This window comes from Telmatherina bonti (genome assembly GCF_933228915.1).
Source record: "Telmatherina bonti genome assembly, chromosome: 2".
In the NCBI taxonomy this organism is placed as follows: domain Eukaryota; kingdom Metazoa; phylum Chordata; class Actinopteri; order Atheriniformes; family Telmatherinidae; genus Telmatherina; species Telmatherina bonti.
This window is the reverse complement of record NC_136620.1, coordinates 28,542,020-28,562,406: the sequence shown is the minus strand read 5'-3', so window position 1 is coordinate 28,562,406 and position 20,387 is coordinate 28,542,020. Positions and strand designations below refer to the sequence as shown.

Sequence of the window (20,387 nt, the reverse complement as noted above, 5' to 3'; positions counted from 1 at the left end):
CCGCCTCCTTCAAAAACACTCTCACCTCCCACCTTATCCCTTCTATGGAGATAAAAAAAAAAAAAAAAAAAATGCTACAAGAATGCTTGTAGTATAGCACACCCCCTTTCCAACCTCCCCCCTCCATCTCGCTGGTGGTCTAACCCAAAATTTCATTAACTTTATTTCGGCAGCAAAAAAAAAAGCCCCCTAATGAAGCGCGGATGTGGAATTTGTGCTGTCTCTGTCAAATTTGGATATCATCGTCGGCACATCAATGCCTGCTGTTGTTGTCGTACACGGTGGGGCGGACGGCTGATGCCTTGTGGATCCGCGGGATGATGTCATGTATGGTTGCACCCCACGTGGGGCCGTCGCTCTCCGATAGGCAGATGTGGCCGTATTCCTTCCGAGTAATGCGATTGGACAGATAGGCGCTTTCACGGCAGTTCAGCCCTGCTGCCTGTGTGTGGCAACCGGGGTAAGCTGGACAACTGGGGGAAATGCGAGATTGTGGAGAGTACCATGTTACGCTTTTAAAGAACCTCTTCGAGTCAGAAGACAGATTTTGGAGGCACATTTTTTTCCTCTTTCTCTCTCTCTTTTTGGGATTAACCAGCCACAGAAGGCACACATTCAACGGAGGTTCGCGGCCGAAAAATAAAGTAGTTTAATCGAGCCCGACCGCACCGATTTTTCTCCCAGACTGCTGCCCCAGTCCGACTGGGCGCGTTCCGGAGAGTGAAGATGCTTGTCAAGAACCGCGTCCACATTACGACGGGATTAAACGCATGAATTATTACCTCTGTGGGGGTTTTTTTGTACGGGAACAGAGGTCCGACGGACGGTCGGGACGCGCGTTCGGGTACGTATTTACCCGAGCTGTTGATTTCTTTTTCATCTTTTCAGGGGCGTAAGCTCCACTTTCATGGCTCCGCGCGGAGTCAGGCAGTAGGTGGAAGCCAGCTGCTGTGGGTTGTAGTCAGCCTGTAGACGTCTGCTCATTTGACAAACATCAGTCAAGGCTGGACTCGCAAACACTTGAGTTTCACGCAAGGGCTTTATTTTAATGGAGAAAAAAAGTGGCATCTTTTATTTATTTTTTATTATTATTATTATTTTATTTAAAAAAAAACGTGTTTGCTTTAAGTGTAATCCTTTTTTTTTTCCACCCTCATGAATCTTTAACCACTGATCGAATAAGGTCACAAAGAACACAGGAGTTCACGTTTAATGCATTTTTCAGACGACTTGAATCGCAGCAATAACTGGGGGCTGTGCTGTGCTTTGACTATTCACTGGTAAACAACGTGAACTGCATTAAGTTGTTTATTTTACAGCTGTAGGTTAAACAGCGTCATTTTTTCAACACAGGATTTTCTCGACCTCCCCTGCATACCCCCCCACTCCTGTCTTCTGAGACTAGTGTGGCTGTGAGCACATTTCAACCATTTTGCCAAAGGACCTGCACACTGGAGAGATAAACAAAGGATACATTTCAAGATGTATCCACAAGGCCGACATCCGGTAAGACATGCATCCTCTATACTTTGAGCAGTTTACAGATTTATGGCAGAACAGCTATTTGTAGGTTCCTGACTGTGCCGATTCCCTCTCAAACTGCCCTCTAAAGCCTTTTCTGCCCCTCTCTACAGGTCATCACGTTTTCTATATGTTACAGTGTATTTATCTCACACCAGGCTGTGCTCTTAAACCAGTGCAGATGTTTTCCACACCTGGAGATATTTACTAACGTATAGCTGTGCTGAAAATGAGGACAGGTGGTGATTTGAAATGATCTCTGGGATGAGGATTCATATTCGGTGTGAAAGCCTATTCATGTGATGTTATTAGCAGCTGGAGGTGTGAAGTAGATCCACCTCTTTGGTGTGGTAATGTGTTACTGCAAAGAAGATATTATCCTGAAAGTAGTCAGATGTGAGAACTCCGCTGCATGGGGCACAATGACAAAAACTGACAGAAGCTCAATTGTATGATTGGTTTTTTTTTTAATTTTTTTTTTTTTTTTAAATTTAAGATATTTATTTTGTAATCTTCTTTCAGGCTCCACATCAACCCGGCCAGCCTGGCTTCAAATTCACTGTAGCAGAGTCTTGCGACAGAATAAAAGATGAATTTCAGTTCCTGCAAGCTCAGTATCACAGGTAATCGTTATCACCCAAGTACAACCATCAGCATTTGTTCTATTGGTTTATAAAAAAAAAAGTTAAGGGTCAAATTTAAGGTGATTCCAAGAATGAAAAATGACCCATTTCTATCCTGCTGTCGAGTAGTTAAGTGCGAGTGAGTTACTGAAGTGGTGGGGATGCTTGAAAATGACACCTTGTCTTCTATTTTAGTCTTAAGGTGGAGTATGACAAACTGGCCAATGAGAAGACAGAGATGCAGCGCCACTATGTCATGGTAAGATTATGTTACAATAGGGAGCAATTATGGTACCAAATTGCAAGGCTTGTTGTAGATCCAGTTGGGGTGGAGTGACACAGGCTGTTGTGATCACCTATGTAGTGGTTAGGGCGGGCTGAGTGTCAGGTACAGGCCTGTGAAAGCCCTCAGGGGGTTTGATGCAGCTGGTCGTTACAGAGGAGCTCTTCCTGTCAGGCAGTGGGCTGAGGCTCCATTATAACATGCCCCTGATCTCCAAGGGTTGACTGCAGCGTTGCCCTCTGTGTGTGCTGATCTGATTATTCTCCTAGGAGACTCCACACTCAGACATATGCATGGCCATAAATTAGGCGTGAGCTGCTGGTGGAGGCCCAGAGCAGTGTGTGGGAAAATGCACCACTGTAAACAAGATGGAGGACATGGAACAAGGCTGTAGCAGATTTTTCTTTTCTTTAGCACCAGCATGCTTTGTAAACTTAAATTATCTTTTATTTCAGCAGCCGTTTAGAAAAACAAAGGTGTGCTCTTGACACAACAAATGAGCTCAGACATGATGCAATGAGCAGGTTTTTTTTATTTTCTATGGAAATGTACTCTATTGTCCCAGGTAAACACACACCTGGGATGATTTAAACCAGTATATTCTGACTTAATTTAAGCCTGTTGTTGTTGTTTCACGGTTAAACATGTCAGCCTGACAAGGAGGGGGTTAGGTAAACATGTAGGGAAGTATCCCACAGCCAGCACAGGGTGTCAAGTTACGCCATGGCTGTAGGGCTCTGATCTCAGACAGAATGGCTCTCTTGTTTGAGAGTAATTTTCGAAGAAGCTAATGGACTGAATAATGCATTGGCCTCATCAAATAGACGCTGACTGGAAAGCCATTTCTGCCCCGGCTGCCACTTGTGGGCTCCACAGATTACATTTCAGCCAGACAGACTGACCTGGCTGGAAATATCAAAAGTGTTGAGCAATCACGTTATGCTAAGTAAACAGACATCATGGAGATTTGAGGGCTTAAGATAGTGATCAATAATTCTGACCCTTTCTTCTTTGTGCCTACACTACAAACAGATAAACATTGACTTATTGGCTGTTCACTGTCAGCTGCTCAAAGAAGTCCTTTTTTGTAGTCTGATCTTAGTGCATCACCTCGTAGTTTTTATCACAATGTCCGAAACCATGTGTTGATGCAGTTAGTGTACAAATCAATGCCATTGATTAGTGGCTGTACAGAGTTGGCTAATTACATTGAAATCAGAATTTTTAAAAATGGCACTTTTGCAGAGTACGTACTATAGATTGTAATGTTTCTTTGCTTTAATTTCAGTATTACGAGATGTCTTACGGGTTGAACATAGAGATGCACAAACAGGTATGTATCTTCTCCTTTCTCATATTTCTCAGCCCATAAAGTCAGATGCAGGAGGAGTCTTGTATGGTCTGTGAATGGAACATCAGTAATAAGTTGTAGACATGCAGATCTATTGCTTGTAAACTATATGGCTCAACTGCAAACGTGTACTGTACAAGCATTCAAACCACTTCCATTTACAAGTGGTGTAACGCCTGGATTTGACTCAGCTTTTTGATAAGATTAAAGGTAGACTTTGACAGGCTCAGCCTTTGACGTAATGATTAAAAGGAGAGGACTTCTGATGGGTCAGTGTTTCTTTTTTAGACAAGTAGCAATTACCAGAGCGGTGCAAAAGTCGTGTAGACACTTATTGTGCCTTTATCTTTATCAAAGGCTTCTAGCTTGTATTGCTTCATAGATCAATCACACAGATGCCTGAAGTTATAAAGATTTTATGAATGAGTAATCCTGAGATTTCAGTGTATGCTCATCTTGGACCATTCAGTCTGTCCCTTCTATTGTGACTGCTTAACTTGGTTAACGACAACACTGGGAGCATGGCAGATTGGCATGGTAGGGTGATCCATCAGTGTCTGGGCTGTATGTCACACATCCACATGTCTGTCAGGCCTCGGGCCCCTGTGATAGCTTCTGTCAGGCACTTATCACCAACCAGAGCAAAGAAAAGGAAGGGGGGAGAATAGACCTGGGGGAGGGGCAACAGCCCAGCTCTGTGTAAACAGGTTAATCGACTGATCCATTTTAGCGCCTGACTTTTATCAGGAACCTCAACAGAGCTGATGGAAGCGTTTGAATAATTCATCAGTGGGGCCCTAACCTGCTGAACGGCATGTTTGTGAGCAAACAGTGCAGGTCCCATCCTCGCAGCTCCCCGGCTTACATCTCAGGCAGGGGAGGAGGAGAAAATGGGGAGTGGTTAACAGGCGGGGTTGGGATGGATTATTGGATGCACACGGGCATATTATTTTCCCACCTGGAGATTTATTCCACAGTGAGGAAACCCATTGCTCTAACTGTGCCTTTTTCATTACAGCACGGGGACATAATTCAGCTTTCAGAATGCGCGCACCGGCACAGCTTAGATGGACTGATGTGGTGGTCTTATCTGATCCCGCCGTCAGCCGTAGCAGTGCAGAGATGCAAACGGCTAATTTCTGCTGCATGATGTCAGTCCATAATTACCATCATATGGTGCCTGTTTCCAAGAGATGCATGGGGTTTGGGACTTGTATGTTGGTTAGCTTCAATCAGATTTGGCTGTTACCTGTAATTGCGACACAGACATGAGACCCATGCCTGCAGCAATCGTTTGCTTATTAGCAACGAGTCTTTCTTGTCTGGTGCCAAAGCAAACTTGATCAGTCAACAGACTGTCTGTATTGTTCTTACAAAAGAGGCGTGCTGTGAAAAGTGGAACTGTGTCTCTCCAAGCCATCAGTGCTTCCATTTCTCCAATCTGTCATGTGGGACTGGACTGCAGTGTAACGATTCCTCGTCTAAGCTTTTTGATGTCGAGTCAAATTATACAAATGTGAAATTGCTGAACTTACATGTGGTGGTACTGAAAGGATTATTTTGTTTTTATTTGGAGCAAAGATGCTTTAAGATCAAGTTTTAAAGGTATTCATATCTAAAAACACCTGACTCAAATGAATAGCTCATAAGCAAGTGTTCAAAGATCGTGCTGGAGTTGGAACAAGCTAAATCATGTTGGGCAGTGGTTCCAGAGAAGCAGGATTAGGAAACACTGAGCTAGATCAGTACTGATGAGTCAAAATGCCAGTTAGAAGTTTACTGTGGATTTGCTTCACATTAACAATGACAGAGACTTTCTGCGACATCTCTTCTGCAGACATGATCATTGTGTTAGAGGACTGAAAGAACTAGTCTAGTTTCTTCTCACAGAAACATTTAGTTCTCTGGGAAATTTCTGACCCTATAAATATTTGACTCCTCAAATATTGTTTACGGATGGCTCACCTGCTTTTCCTCTGTATTTAATAGTCATCACTGTCTCAATTCCATTTTCCCTCTGCTGATAGCAACAGGCGAACACCTCTCTGCACACCATTGACAAGCCAGTCTGAGATTGCTCTAAAGTGGTACTACACAAGTCCGAGTACCTGTAATTGTGTAGCAGCAGTGCAAAGCTGGCCTCTCAAGAGCCAAGCTGTCATCTACTTAAAGTGACAACAGCCCCATTTTTATCTGCCAGTAGAACAAAAAAAAAAAAAAAAAAACAGTCCTCCCTGCACTGTGTTGTATCTGTTTTGACAGCAGTGGTGAGCTGAGCCGATGCCTCTGCCATGTATTTGCATGTTGCATTGTGAGAGTGTAGAGACTGGCAGTTGTTTAGGGCAGTGGATAAGCCACCTCCTGACCTCTCCCAGCCAGCTGTCACCATGACACTAAGCTTACAGAGGAATGGACCGTGTGCTCAGTGCCTTTTCACAAATCCTGTCAAATGTTCGACTGCTATTTACATGGCTTATCTCAACAAACACGGATTATACGGGCCCAGTAGCTTTTAAACTATTTCTGAAAGTCTCCTTCAGCTCTTTCTAGAACACTTACTAAATTGCATTAATAACTTTATTCATAAAACCTTTATGTAATACTTGCAGTGGGTTTATTTGTTCTCGGCTATATTTATTGCAAGAGAACACAGTTCATCCTTATCAGTAAGCAATAACAATGTTAATGTTGGTGTTTACTCATGGACTATTGTACTTTGTGTAACACACACCACCATGTATTTGTTCCAGATTATTGCCCGTTATCCCAAGCTTCACTTAGTTTCATCTGATATTTCATGTTTGGCTTCTTGTTTGTCCGGCTGCCTTGCCTGGCTAAGTGGCTATCTATGTTGCAGCTTGGGTCAGCAGGTCTTGTTCTGTTGGACATTACTCTCCAATCTCTCAGGCTCTGCTCAGATGTAATATGTCTGGCTGCCAAAACTGCCTGGCATTTCTGCCATGTGTAATAAATAAGCTGGCGGTCTGCAAAGTACATTGTGTGTGCAGCTCCAAATGAAAAATCAGAGAAAATCCCTGTGATGTGTTTGTGTTCCGCAGTGGCCCTGGGTTGAACTGCAGCTCATAAATTCCAAAGATGATGTAGCTTTGGCCCTGTTATTTTTCTGCTCCCAGAGCACAGCCCGAACCTGAAAGTCTCATCTCAGAGAGAGAGAGAGAGAGAGAGAGAGAGAGAGAGAGAGAGAGAGAGAGAGAGAGAGAGAGAGAGAGAGAGAGAGAGAGAGAGAGAGAGAGAGAGAGAGAGAGAGAGAGAGAGAGAGAGAGAGAGAGAGAGAGAGAGAGAGAGAGAGAGAGAGAGAGAGAGAGAGAGAGAGAGAGAGAGAGAGAGAGAGAGAGAGAGAGAGAGAGAGAGAACTGTTTCTACAGAAGAGGGAGGTGGCACACACCCCCTCCCTCTGCTCTTTTTATCCACCATTCATTTGGTCTGTTCATGTGATCGACAGGCTGAAAATTCAATTTAATGACCTGCCTCCAAGCACGTAATATGATTTTAAAGCCTGTTACGGTCAAGCAGGGGTGCCATTTGCATAATGATCCCAGCCAGATAGGGCTGCAGCCGTTGCCATGGCAGTTGGTAGACAAGCAGAAGAATGGAGGCAGGGATCTGTGGATGGATGGGAGGCTGGGAGGGTGGTGGGCTGAGCACTTGATTGCAGTGAGAAATGGCCCCAGCTCCATTCTTGGAAAGGACGAGCTTTCGCATAGAGTGCACTCACAGAGTGCTTGCTTTCTTTTAATGGTTATTGATCATAAATTTGATATGTTACCCACAAGGTTATTATGGTTTGTTATCTTTGTTCACCGTAATTCTTACTGTTGATTGTGTTCTGTCACATGTAAGTAAACAACGCAGTGCAGGTTGCTGGGGTGTGGTTGTGTGGTTTAACACAGAGGTTAAGTGCAGGACAGTGCAGTTGCAGCTGAGTGGAAGGAGAGCAGAGTGCGAGAGAGGATCCTCTCAACACAGCAGCACACTGCCTGCTCATATCCGTTTATCATGGAGTGCACTCTCAGCACAGCTGTGCTCCATCCCCCTGGGCTCTCCTAATGTTTTAAATATTTCAAATGTCAATATCACGCTGTTTAGAGGATGTTGAGTCAAGCAGTTCTGATTGCCGCAGTAATTGACTTAATCGGTGTAAACATTAAAGGCGGGGTTATATGAAGTCACTGTGCGTTTCATACTCAACCATCTTATTTTGCTTCTCTTTGCTTTTCCAGACCGAGATTGCCAAACGACTGAACGCAATTTTAGCTCAAATTATGCCTTTCCTGTCACAAGAGGTAAGCTTTGGAAGTGGTCTTTAAACAGTGTTGCAGTTTATTTTAAAGCAGTTGTTCGTTGTTGCCTGCATTGTAGAGATACTTCTTGAAAAAAAACATTCATGTTAAGTAGTTTGGAGTAATCAAGTGTGTGTGTGTGTGTGTGTGTGTGTGTGTGTGTGTGTGTGAGTGAGAGAGAGAGAGGGTGGGGGGGGTATTTGCGCTCTCTTTGTGAATCCTTGTGGTGCTGTGGAAATTAAGTGTGAAATTGCAGGTTTGGCACGTTCCAATAATTGTTTGTAAATGTCTTCTCTCAGCACCAACAGCAGGTTGCTCAGGCAGTGGAGAGAGCTAAGCAGGTGACTATGACCGAGCTGAATGCCATCATCGGGGTACGTGGACTTCCCAATCTGCCTCTCACCGTGTGTATACCACCTTTTATTCCTTTATATGAACTTGTGTTGGGGAAATGCAGAAATGTTTTGCACATCACATGATCTTAAACCGATTAGTCTAAATTGTTAAGTATCCAGAATGTAACAGGCCATTAGTTACTGTTGCCGTGCCAGTTTGTTTCTTATGGAATAAAATTTGCTAAGATATCTTTTTTTTTTTTTTTTTTTTTTTTTTTTCTCTTCCCCATTTCACATAATGTTTATCACAAGGAAAAAACAAATGCGTTGCTCTTGACGTGGTCTCTTTCTGCAGCACTGATCTCAGTGGCATCCGCTCTGCCTTGTTGTGTGTTTATAAATGTGAGCCTGAGAGCTCTTGAGATCCCCTTTGCAGCCCGTATCGCTTTAATTGGCTAAGGTTTTAACGAGGAGCTTCATCCCTCACTGTTGACCTGGATAGCTGTGGGAGTTAAAAGCCTGAAGCTGAACAGCTAGCGCTGCATGCTCGCTGAGACAATACAGACAGCAGTCAGCCATCACAGCGCTGCTGCACAACACAGCCCTGAGCAATAATGTTTGGTGTTCATCACTGCTTCAAAACACCATCTGCTCCTCATTGATCAGCCATACTCATCCTGCCTTGCTGCAGCAAGAGTGATTGGTTTCACAGGCAATACAAAGCTCAGGTTATCAGTGATCTTATTACGACAGTTGAATCTTTAGCATGCACAAGAGGGTGGGTCAAAAGGCTGACCTGATGACTGGAGGCACATATTGGAATTCAATTAATGCCCCCACTGTGACCTTTTGTTCTAGGATAATTGCTGGGTTTCATTTGTTTGAGTAAATGTCTTGAAGTAACAAGCAGCTGTTTGTTTTTGTTTTTGTTGTTTTTGGACCGAATCAGATGCGTTCTTACACTTTCACAAAAGCAGAGCAGCAGTGATTCCTAAGAATAGTAATATTTGATTTGTGACTCCATCCTGCATATGCTCTCTTCATATTTAGCACATATGCTACATGTTCTGTATTATTACTGTGTGTTTGAAATTGTAATGAAGCTGTGATATTTTCTCCATGACACTCTGTTGGTCTATAATTTAAAGTTGGCTAAATTAAAAATCAACTTATGAAATATTTGCTGAGCCAACATGAGATTTTTAGAATATCTTCTAGTGTGATGCCATGACTGCTAAATGAAACTGAGGCTCCAAAACAAGTCATATGGCTGCGTTTGCCAGGGTTTGTGGAAATGTAGCTACTGTATGTTTAACGAATACCTGTCCATCAGTTATTAAGAAGAAGCGCTGTAGGCATGCCAAAAATCCTCATGTATATTGTAAAGCAAGGCAGGGTGAAAGAGTGTGCCAGCTAGACAGCCAGCATCCAGGAAGCTGCTGCATGTCTTATTGATGGAGTTGCTGGCCATTAATAGAATGCAACTAGGGCAGCTGCTTGTGTTGAGAGGAACCTGACTGGTGTGGTCTCCTGTTTTTGATTAGAAAACCTGCAAAATATTCAAGTGTACAGTAAGTGGCTAAGATATGTGTTTTATCTGCGACAAGCAGCCTGAATATTTTCACACATTGTTTAGCAATGAGTAAAACCATTTCTTTTGTCTGTGAGGCCAGTAAATGTCATGTAGTATTTTAATAATGTAAACGGGGCATCTGAAGCAGCTTTAGCATTGACCCCTTCGTCCTTCTTTTCCGCAGCAGCAAGCTGCCTACCCTGCTCTCATGGTCAGTGGCATCCACAAGTGTCTGTGTCACGCTCTTGTTAACAAACTTGGTGGTCAAACACATGTGGGCTTGAAGTGCTTGTGCATGTAGCTTGGCACTAATTGTGCCCAAGTGCTGTGCTTTTTGCCATAGTTATTTTCTTTGCACACCTGAGAATACTGTAATACATGTGCTGAGTTTAGGCTTTTTCTTTTCTCTCTCTGTCTAGCTATGCTCAGTGTGAGGGGGGCAATGAGTAGGTCTTTATCTTGGAATATTAAATTAGAAGAAATAGGCCAGATTCCTTTCTTTATTTATTATTGTCTTCATTTATGGCGCTTTAATGAGGGCTCTTGCTGATCAGCCATGCTTATTACCCATCAGTGCCTCATTAAACACAATGAGCAAGGATGTCTCTCCCCTGCCAATGAACTGGCTCCTTAATTTCCCTCATGGACACAATATTATAATACACTCTCTGGCTCTCTGCTCTCTCTATCCTGGGTACATTTTGTATTTAGATGGCTTGTGGAGCAGGGGAAGAAGTTGCATCTTAAAAACTTAGCTTTTTTTTTTTTTTAAATCCAACCTATTTTACTTCCAAGGGAAAAAGATTAAAACAAAAAAAGAATAGAAACTTGTTAAAAGTTTCTTAGGGATGCACCGATACAGATAGCAGTATCTGTATCGGCTCAATACCAAGCGTGTGTACTCATACTTGGTATCAATAAAAGTTTACCGATACCACACTACTCAAGCTAGCACAGATGTGTTTGATGACATGCTTCTGACATGTTTTAAAAGAAATTAATGCCTTGAATGTTAAAATGTGACATTTTTTGTTACACTAACTAAAAGCTAGATATTTGTTATATAACCACACAATTATAATTGTATTTAGGTAAAATGCGCCAAATCAAAATAAAACTTGTTGAGATTGTTAGATCTGTAATGTTATTATTCTGTGTTAGTACTTAAGAAAGGATGGGTAATTTATTACAACATAATGAAATCTTACACAGTTATAACAGCAATAATAACCATAGTCACAATAATGTTTACATGAACAGATTTGGTATCAGCAAATATTGGTATCGGCAGATATTCAAATTTCAGATATCAGTATCGGATCGGAACTCCCAAAAAGTGGATCGGTGCATCCCTAAAGTTTCCTATATTATCTTTTACAGACATATTTTAATACTATGTGCCTTTTTTATTTCTACCAATAACTCTGAAAGCAAGCTCCTGCTGAGTTAATCCACTGTTATGTGTTGTACCACCCATAGTCATTTTTTTCTCTATTATTCTTGAAGTGGCCATAAAAGGACACTGATTGAAGTCTGTCTTGTAAAAGAATGAGGTGTATGCTGTAACAGCAGCTGAATTATTCAGCTGCCTTGTAGATGGGTAATAAATTGCTGATGTTTTTATTGGTGTCTCAGCTAAGTATTATTTAACCTTACTTTAAACTGCTTACTTCCATGCTGAGTGCCTTTTAACTCCCATCTATTTCCCTGCGCCTTTCAAATATTGATGGTGAATGTTGGAGGGTTGACTGAGTGCCAGCATGAGACCCCTGGTCCTGGCTCCCAGAGCAGTCTTCCAGACACACACTCAAACACTGAGGGAGAAAGCATGCCAGCTTCTGGCACTTCCCACAGTCACTTAAAGTTTTGGCATGCTAATGATTTATGTTATGTTAATTCAGGAATATGAATATAGGAGTAGTAAACAGACAGTAGTTGTGTTTTTGAAGTGTAGTTGTTTCGCCCACAGGCTGACAGTGTGATGTTGCTCTCTGATGGCACACAAGTTGTGATGATGCAATATGAAATGGGTTATGATTAAATTATGTTTAGCTGTTAATGTTAGCACAGACTTGCCTAGCTTCTTTAAATTTATTTAGATTTATTTATTTATCCTTTTTTAATTAATAGTGAATTACTAACACTGTGTGACTCAACATGTAATGCATTGGGTGTTTTGAGAAGATTGTCAGTAATAACTAACTACTTTTCACAGCACAGTGCCTAATCCACCTTGGCTTGATATGGAAAGGGCACTGAGGGGGACTGCTTTTCTTGACAGTAATAGATGTGTGAATGTGCTAATATCATTTGGTGTTTATCCAATCAGCCTCATGTAAATGGTTATATGTTGTTGCCTTACATCCGTATCAAGCCATATTTATATTTTGGGTTTTTTAAAATCTATATTTATATTGCTCTACTGATATATTAAAGACAGAAACTAGAAGTCAGGACTTGAGGGGTGGTGGGATTGCTTTTGTATGAAACGTGCTTTATAAATAAAATTTGCTTTGATTTGATGTGAAGTATGTATATACCCTTTGGCTTTTCCTTCCAACCCACTTGTTGTCTGTCGGTCTGTCTCCCTGTATTCTTGTAGCAACAGCAGCTCCAGGCACAGCATCTCTCCCATGCAGCTCATGGGCCTCCAGTCCAGCTGCCGCCCCACCCCTCGGGTCTGCAGCCACCTGGCATCCCCCCTGTGACAGGCTCTGGATCAGGCCTGCTTGCTTTAGGGGCTCTGGGCAGCCAAGCTCACCTCCCAGTAAAGGATGAGAAGAACCACCATGATCTTGAACACAGAGGTAAGACATTAAGCTCCCTGTAAAAGCATATTAGGTGGCTAGTCAGTTTATATAGGAAAACTGAGATTTATTTTAATTTTAACGGGGTTTCAAAAGATGTTAAACAGTTAAAAAAAAAAAAAAAAAAACCCAATTAATTGTGGAGTGCTTCTTACTCTCTCTAGAGCCAAATCATTTGGCCCTTAGGTGAGGAGCACATCCTGTCTGTTCACATTCTGCCTGGGTAATGGGCTGGTACATTCCCAGCCCATGACTACATAAGCTATGCAGCAGCTCCAGTATGTGGTGAAAAGAGGGGCCTTATGCCCTGCAGCTTATTCACACATGTTCAGCCAGAAGCATTTGTTATGATGTACTAACTGACATGTTTTTCTCTTTGCTCACTTGGTTTCATCATTACTTCCACCGCCATTGCTATGCCTGTGATCCAGAGAACACGGTGAGTGTGCAGAACTGCACCTTTTTATGTTAAAGGGATTGTTGGTTTCAAAACATCATCCCACTGTCATATCTTCTGCATGTTATAGCTGATTGCATACGCTGTTGCAATCTGTTTTCAATAAAATGATTAATTGAAAATGAGGTTCGGAATAAAAATCTTGTCTTTAATCCAAAAGGGAAATGGCTGCTATCATGTTGGAGAGATTAGATTCCTTGTAATTTCATAACAATTAATGAAGGACTTGGACTTCCCTTTCTTAAAGGATTTATTTGATTTTTTTTTTTTTCTACTGTCTCTTTTGTGTAGAAGCTCACTCCTTCTTCTCTTTGGGACATGATGAATATTTATGATCACAAATACAAGTTGTTTTGTTTCCTTCCACCCCGTCGGGTTGGACCTGTTGAAGTTTTATTTGAAACGCTGCGATCTCTGATGACTTGTGATGGGCCTGTGAGATTGTGTTTCTGTAGACTGGGTCAGCTGAATGGGTGCAGTCATGTCTGAAGAAATGGAACTCCTGGGGCGATTAGCAGGCCTGTTTTGTTTCTGTGCTCTCGTCCCAGGTCATCTGATAGTAGAGTGGTGACTTTGGTTAATGAGTCACGCTAAGCATCTCTTTAAAGGTCAGCCATTATGCAGACAGTGGCCCTTTGCCCAGACTGCTAGTCCATCAGCCATTGTTCCCTCCTCTGGGTTACCGCTGACTTTGTCCGTGTTGTTGCTTTGGTCCTCTGATGAGGGACAGAGAGAATCGGGAGAATTTGGCAGTTTGTAGGCAAATGGCAAACTCCTGCAAAAGCCGTTGGACACCCGCCTAGTGCCTCGTATTCTGTTGGCATTTGGAGTGAGCTGTCCCAGCTTGTGTGGGCAGGCTCCATGAAGAAGCACCAACCAGTCCCACGCTGCTGTGCCTACTGGCAGGATATAGATTCTCTTTCTTTATCAGAGCTCAAAGCCTGTGCTGACATGGTGCCCAAGCGCACTGTGGCAATCAATGCCTAGTGCCCACAATATATAGTTTCTCTCTCTCTTTCTCTCTACCCCGCCTCTTCCTGTCTCTCATGCTTGGCCAGAATGACTCTGGAGAAAAGGCCCTCTGTTCAGTCACAACATACTGCTCATGTCCCTGTGAGGTTGTTTGTTGTCCAGTTATGAGGAGGAGAGAGCCCAGCTTGGAAAACAAGCCCTCCTCCTTTCAATTCAGATAACAGCCCATTCTGTTGTGTGGCCAGGGCCAGCCTTGTGTGTGAGATTGGACTTGGCTGGTGTCAGGGTACTGTTTGGAGCTGACCCACAGCTGCATTTTAAAGAGTCTGCTGTACCCATCGTTGTATGAATGAAGCATTTTTAGTGTTTGGATTGGCTCAGTGTGCTCTCTGTGAATTTGTAATAGATGAATGACTTGCTCTCTTTGACGAAGGAAGACAAAGTGGAAATAAATCGGATTCGGTTTTCTCTTGGCAGAATAACTCAATATCCCCATCAGACAGTTTGCGAACAACCAGTGAGAAGCATCGTAGCTCATCCGACTACAGTTTGGACTCAAAGAAGCGCAAAGTAGAAGAGAAGGACAGCATGAGCCGATATGTAAGTCATTAAAGGAATATCTTAACATGCTTTGAAGTATAGTAAGCCGATTTGTTTAACATTATTCATCCCAAAAATCCAAAGTGAAAAATTGACAGGTTTTACATTTTAAACTGTGCAGGGAATATTGACTTCCTGGAGTCTTTGCTGGTTGCCTGGCAACCTCACACTCCAGGAAGTTACTTCTCCTGGGCCATCCAATTTGCAGCAAGAAGGCAAATAAGCTTTTATCCCCCAAATCTCACTAAGCTGTGAAGGGCCCCCCAAGTAGCAAGGCATGTATCTGGAGTGTATCTGCAATGTTAACTAATTTTGTCTAATTATCCTTACAGGACAGTGATGGAGAAAAAAGTGATGACTTGGTGGTAGATGTTTCTAATGAGGTGAGAAGTATGGAGTGTATTTTAAATGGCTCATGGACATGTCCAGTGATGTACATGTCAATAGTATCTATCAATGTCAAAATGTGTGTTGCATCAGGATCCTGCTACTCCACGGGCAAGCCCAGCCCATTCACCACCTGAAAATGGCATTGATAAACCACGCCCACCTAAGAAGGACACACCCAACAGCCCTGCGTCAGTGGCATCCTCTGGAAGCACCCCATCCTCCAAGGCCAAGGAGCTCAGTCATGTAAGACAATCATGAGAGTTGAAGGCAAAGTAGGACAGAAAAGGCTTTAAATGAGAATTGCAGAGAGAGCAAAGGGATATGTGCAAATAGATCTAGGACATTTTCTACTGTGGATTAGAAATGGCTGTCTCTGCTTTAAGTGCATGACCAAATGTCAGGGATAATATTGTCCCACATCAGGATCAGTCAGGTCTTCTCTCTTAATAGCTCAATGTATTTAACTATTCCAGGATTTTTGACTCTGCCGCACTGAAAGATTAAAGCTGAAGCAGTAAGGGGATAAAAACGGCCCCATCTCCATTGTGACCATAATAGGTTTTTAGAATAAATAGCAGTTTATGGCTCTGCAGGACTATGAGGGCTGTCAGAATTAGATTGGATTAAGTTCAGTTTGCTCTCAAATTGTCAGTCTGCACAGGGCTCTGTCTCTGGATTGTGAATGTGCTTGCTCTCTCGTTCCCTTGACAGAATGACAAATCCTCCACGCCTGGTCTCAAATCCAACACCCCCACCCCTCGTAACGATGCCCCCACCCCTGGCACCAGCTCCACTCCTGGGCTCAGACCCATTCTGGGCAAACCACCAGGCATGGAGGCTCTTGGTTAGTTACCATCCTCTGGCCTCTCTAGAAACCGAGATAATCACTAACCATTCTCTCCACTACTATGTCACATAGCGATATCTATCTCCCGTCTTTGTCTTTAGCAGCACCAGCTTTGCGTACCCCTCTGTCTATTGCGGGTTCCTATCCTGCCCCCTTTGCCATGATGGGCCACCATGAAATGAATGGAGGCCTGACGAGTCCTGGTGTATATGCCGGTCTGCACATTTCCCCTCAGATGAGTGCTGCAGCAGCAGCAGCTTATGGACGCTCCCCCATGGTAATGGTTTTTCTTGCTCTTTTATCTGGTTGTAATGGGAATTACGTTAGAAGCATTGCAATCGTTAATTTGGGTGCGATCACAGGTTAGAGACAGATCTGCTGTTTAAACATGTATATGTTGTCACCTTCTAGGGGTTTGATCCTCACACCCACATGAGAGCCCCAGGCCTTCCAGCCAGCCTTACATCCATTTCTGGTGGCAAACCGTAAGTGTATTACCGAATGTGTTATCTTCATGCATTTTTAAAACCAGCAACAGTAACACACACTTGTATCTGTCCTTTTTTCCTGCAGAGCTTATTCCTTCCACGTTAGTGCAGATGGTCAGATGCAACCTGTACCCTTCCCACCTGACGCCCTCATTGGCCCTGGTATCCCACGCCATGCCCGTCAGATCAACACTCTGAGCCACGGTGAAGTGGTGTGTGCGGTTACCATTAGCAACCCCACACGTCATGTCTACACTGGTGGCAAAGGCTGTGTCAAAATCTGGGATATCAGCCAGCCCGGCAGCAAGAGTCCTGTGTCCCAACTGGACTGCCTGGTAAGGCTCTGTGCTGATGCACATTTCACTCATCGGCAACATTTTACCATCAGTTCTTTAACTGCATTTTATGCACAGTGACATTCTGCTAACAATGAAGTCATCTTTTTTTTTTTTTTTTTTAACTGACACTGAAATGTGCATGGTGCTTAAGCTTTATTTTGATTTAAAATGGACAAAAGTACTTCTGGCAACATCCAAGAAAGAAAGTGCTAAACATCACACATTTTCTTATCATTTATATTTGCCTGGAAATGTCAGCAACTCCAAATAAAGGTGCAAATTCAACAAGCTATAAGCTTGCCCACTTATTTCAGATTGTGTTAGATGATCCCCCTCAGTTGATTTTTTTTTTTTTTAATATAAAAACAAGATTTTTATCCTTTTTCCTCAAGATTTGCTCTCTCATTCCACTGCCCTGAAAATGTATTGATTTACTTTGTCCTCTGCACAACAGAACAGGGATAACTACATCCGCTCCTGTAAGCTGCTGCCTGATGGCCGCACTTTGATTGTTGGAGGCGAGGCCAGCACATTGACCATCTGGGATCTGGCCTCTCAAACACCCAGAATCAAGGCTGAGCTCACCTCCTCAGCCCCAGCTTGCTACGCCTTGGCCATCAGCCCTGACGCCAAAGTCTGCTTTTCCTGCTGCAGTGATGGAAACATTGCCGTTTGGGACTTGCACAACCAGACTCTTGTTAGGTTAGCAGAAAAAAAGGAAAGATTCCTACTGTGTGGGTTTTAACCTCACAACAGAAGGGCTCTTGTTTGAGACATTTTAAAGATTAAGTCAATAAATGTTTGTGTCCCTTCATACTTCGATTGCAGGCAGTTCCAGGGTCATACAGATGGTGCTAGCTGTATTGACATATCCCACGATGGCACAAAGTTGTGGACAGGTGGTCTTGATAACACTGTTCGGTCTTGGGATCTGAGGGAGGGTCGACAGCTGCAACAACATGATTTCACTTCGCAGGTAAAAACCCTGTAACACAGACAAAACTGATCACGCGCTCTTGCTTCAATGTATTGGAAAGGGTGGGGTTTTTTTTTTTTGGTTTTTTTTTTGTTTTGTTTTTTTAGCTTCAGAGCTTTCAGTAATTGTTGCCGTGTCCCATGTCCAGATCTTCTCTTTAGGCTACTGTCCGACTGGAGAGTGGCTTGCTGTGGGTATGGAGAGCAGCAATGTGGAGGTGCTTCACCATTCAAAGCCTGACAAGTATCAGCTCCACCTGCATGAGAGCTGTGTTCTCTCCCTCAAGTTCGCCTACTGTGGTATGACCAAACACACACACAAAGAAAAAGATGAAATGTTTTTTACTCAGCTGCTAAGGGACCTTAGATTGTTATCATTTATTCAGTGCTAAGCCTGCAGAGAATACAATTTACAGATTGTTGTATCCTCAGGCTTATCGATGAAGTAATAGTCAGTTTGTAGATAATTTTTCTCAAACGCCTTAGTCAAAGGGGTCTGACGGCGCTGGTGTTTTATTTGCAGGTAAATGGTTCGTAAGCACTGGGAAGGACAATCTGTTGAATGCTTGGAGGACTCCTTATGGCGCCAGTATATTCCAGGTATGTGGATCAATACACTCTGTCTGCAGCCATGCCAAAAGTATGCACACTTGTCTCTAAGAGGAAGGGCACAGCGACCGCTGTCTGACAGGACTATCCTATCAGTGAAAACTGAACCTGAATTATTGACTCGATAAAGGAGTCTTTTTGAAGGCTGTCAGACCAAAACCTGATGTCACTGCAATCTAATCTAGCCCACTTAACTTTAAATGCACTTGGGTGTGTTAACTGCCTCCAAGACTAAAGTATTTTTTATCTCTTTTTCTCTAAACAGTCCAAGGAATCTTCATCTGTCCTGAGCTGTGACATCTCAACAGACGACAAGTACATTGTGACAGGCTCTGGTGACAAGAAGGCCACTGTGTATGAAGTGATCTATTAGAACAGACAGCTATGGATCGGAGCATGTTTATGCTCAGGAACAGTAGACTCTTCCTCCATCTGTCTTCCCTCACACAGACAGCATGGATGTTGCCTGCAGCCCCAGGGTGGATTGGCTGGAAGTTTGGCAGTGCCAGATTGCAATAGATGGTGGCCCTGTTTTGGCCCTCGGATTCTCTGACGTTCGGCTTTGCCCTTCTCACTCATGCAACACTTGTACAGAGTGCAGTTTCCCAAGGCACTAAGAAGAAAATAATGTCTTGCTGTTTTTCTGTTTGTTGGATATTTTTTTTTTATTCATCCTTTTTAATGTGGGGATAAAGTTCCATGACACAACTAGAAGCAGCGCTTCACTCTGGAGCTTCTCCTTGGAGATCCTGTGAAAAGTGTACATAATGGAGTAATAAATGGCCTTTTATAGATTTATATTTTGGTGTCCAGTTACGCTTGTGATGGTTCTTTCTTGTTCTCTCCGTGATTTTTCTGTCCCTTCTGGGGATAGAAATTAGATTAGGACTTGGTAAGAGGATATTCTATTTCAGCTTTTTCCTTCCTCGGCCCCTTTTTATTTTTTTTTTTTGTCCACATTTGATGTCCAGAATGACTATTTTGGAAATTTAATTGGATCTTTTTTTCCTCTGTGGCAACAGCTTTTTTTTTCTCTTTTTATTTTTTTTTTTATGTCTCTGCCATGTGCAACAACAGACGTTTATCTCCTGGATTTTAGCAATGGAAAACTCTGGAAATGCCATTTTTAGACTGGAAAAAGAAAAAAAAAAAGTTTTCTAGTGACCATAAAATTCAGCTCCTAAATATCACTGAACACTGTCTGCTTTTGAACGATTAATAACTGGAACACTGATGGTTTTACAAAAGTTGCAAATTGAGTTTAGTCTTGACTCAGTTATTGTATGAAAAGTCATTGCTCCACCCAGCAAAGTCACCAGTTTGAGTCAATTACTGCCTTTCTAATTTTGACAGCCCATGACATCTGATATTTGGGGTAAACTGTTAGCTTTCATTAATATCCAACCAGAGCCTTCTCATACAGGAATGTTTTGGGGTTTTTTTTGTGCATAAACACAAGTTAAATTGTAGGATACACATGTCATCACCCATAAGGACTGTACAGCTGACAGTTGTTGATAAATCAATAAACTGTTTTTATATAAAAAATAATCTTGACTGGATTTCTCTAGTGCTGTTGCCTTGCTACAGCTCTTAAGTTTATAAGAACAGTTCAACATTTTGCTCATTAGTTGTCTGTTAATTTAAAAACCTTTCATTTTAGATGATTGATTTGAACATATTTGCTTGTCTACATTTATTTGTCATTTTCTTACTAGGTACACTATTTTTTTCAGCTCATTGCCTGGCATAAAATATAAAACTTCTAAACTAAACTTTCTTCACAAAGTCACACCATGCTTTTGACTGAATCCAAGAAAATATGTTGCAAATAGCATGTAGCATAAATCTGCATATTTTACTCATGTTTTCCATTAAGTAAGAATTAAGTATTCTATAATAATTGATTAGCATTCA

General features: G+C 42.4%; 1 protein-coding gene across 1 annotated transcript; it reads left to right on the top strand.

Annotated features, from left to right (window-relative positions):
- The first annotated feature begins 490 nt into the window (after nucleotides 1-490).
- tle3a (TLE family member 3, transcriptional corepressor a) lies at nucleotides 491-19,955 on the top strand. Its single transcript, XM_079249667.1, has 21 exons — nucleotides 491-844; nucleotides 1,354-1,506; nucleotides 2,044-2,144; nucleotides 2,340-2,403; nucleotides 3,716-3,760; nucleotides 8,020-8,082; nucleotides 8,379-8,483; nucleotides 10,172-10,198; nucleotides 12,590-12,794; nucleotides 14,657-14,823; nucleotides 15,156-15,206; nucleotides 15,304-15,456; nucleotides 15,925-16,057; nucleotides 16,162-16,337; nucleotides 16,472-16,545; nucleotides 16,634-16,883; nucleotides 17,341-17,588; nucleotides 17,715-17,862; nucleotides 18,011-18,161; nucleotides 18,385-18,461; nucleotides 18,736-19,955. Exons 2-21 carry the CDS (start codon nucleotides 1,483-1,485, stop codon nucleotides 18,841-18,843), a joined length of 2,370 nt encoding a protein of 789 aa, XP_079105793.1. The 5' UTR covers nucleotides 491-844; nucleotides 1,354-1,482; the 3' UTR covers nucleotides 18,844-19,955.
- Nucleotides 19,956-20,387: the final 432 nt, after the last annotated feature.

Excerpts from the sequence above, each read along its gene's own strand:
- tle3a (XM_079249667.1), top strand. The coding sequence starts at position 1,483 with ATGTATCCACAAGGCCGACATCCG. Across the intron at positions 14,824-15,155 it reads AGGACAGCATGAGCCGATAT|GACAGTGATGGAGAAAAAAG; the intron begins GTAAGTCATTAA and ends TTATCCTTACAG. Across the intron at positions 17,589-17,714 it reads CACAACCAGACTCTTGTTAG|GCAGTTCCAGGGTCATACAG; the intron begins GTTAGCAGAAAA and ends CTTCGATTGCAG.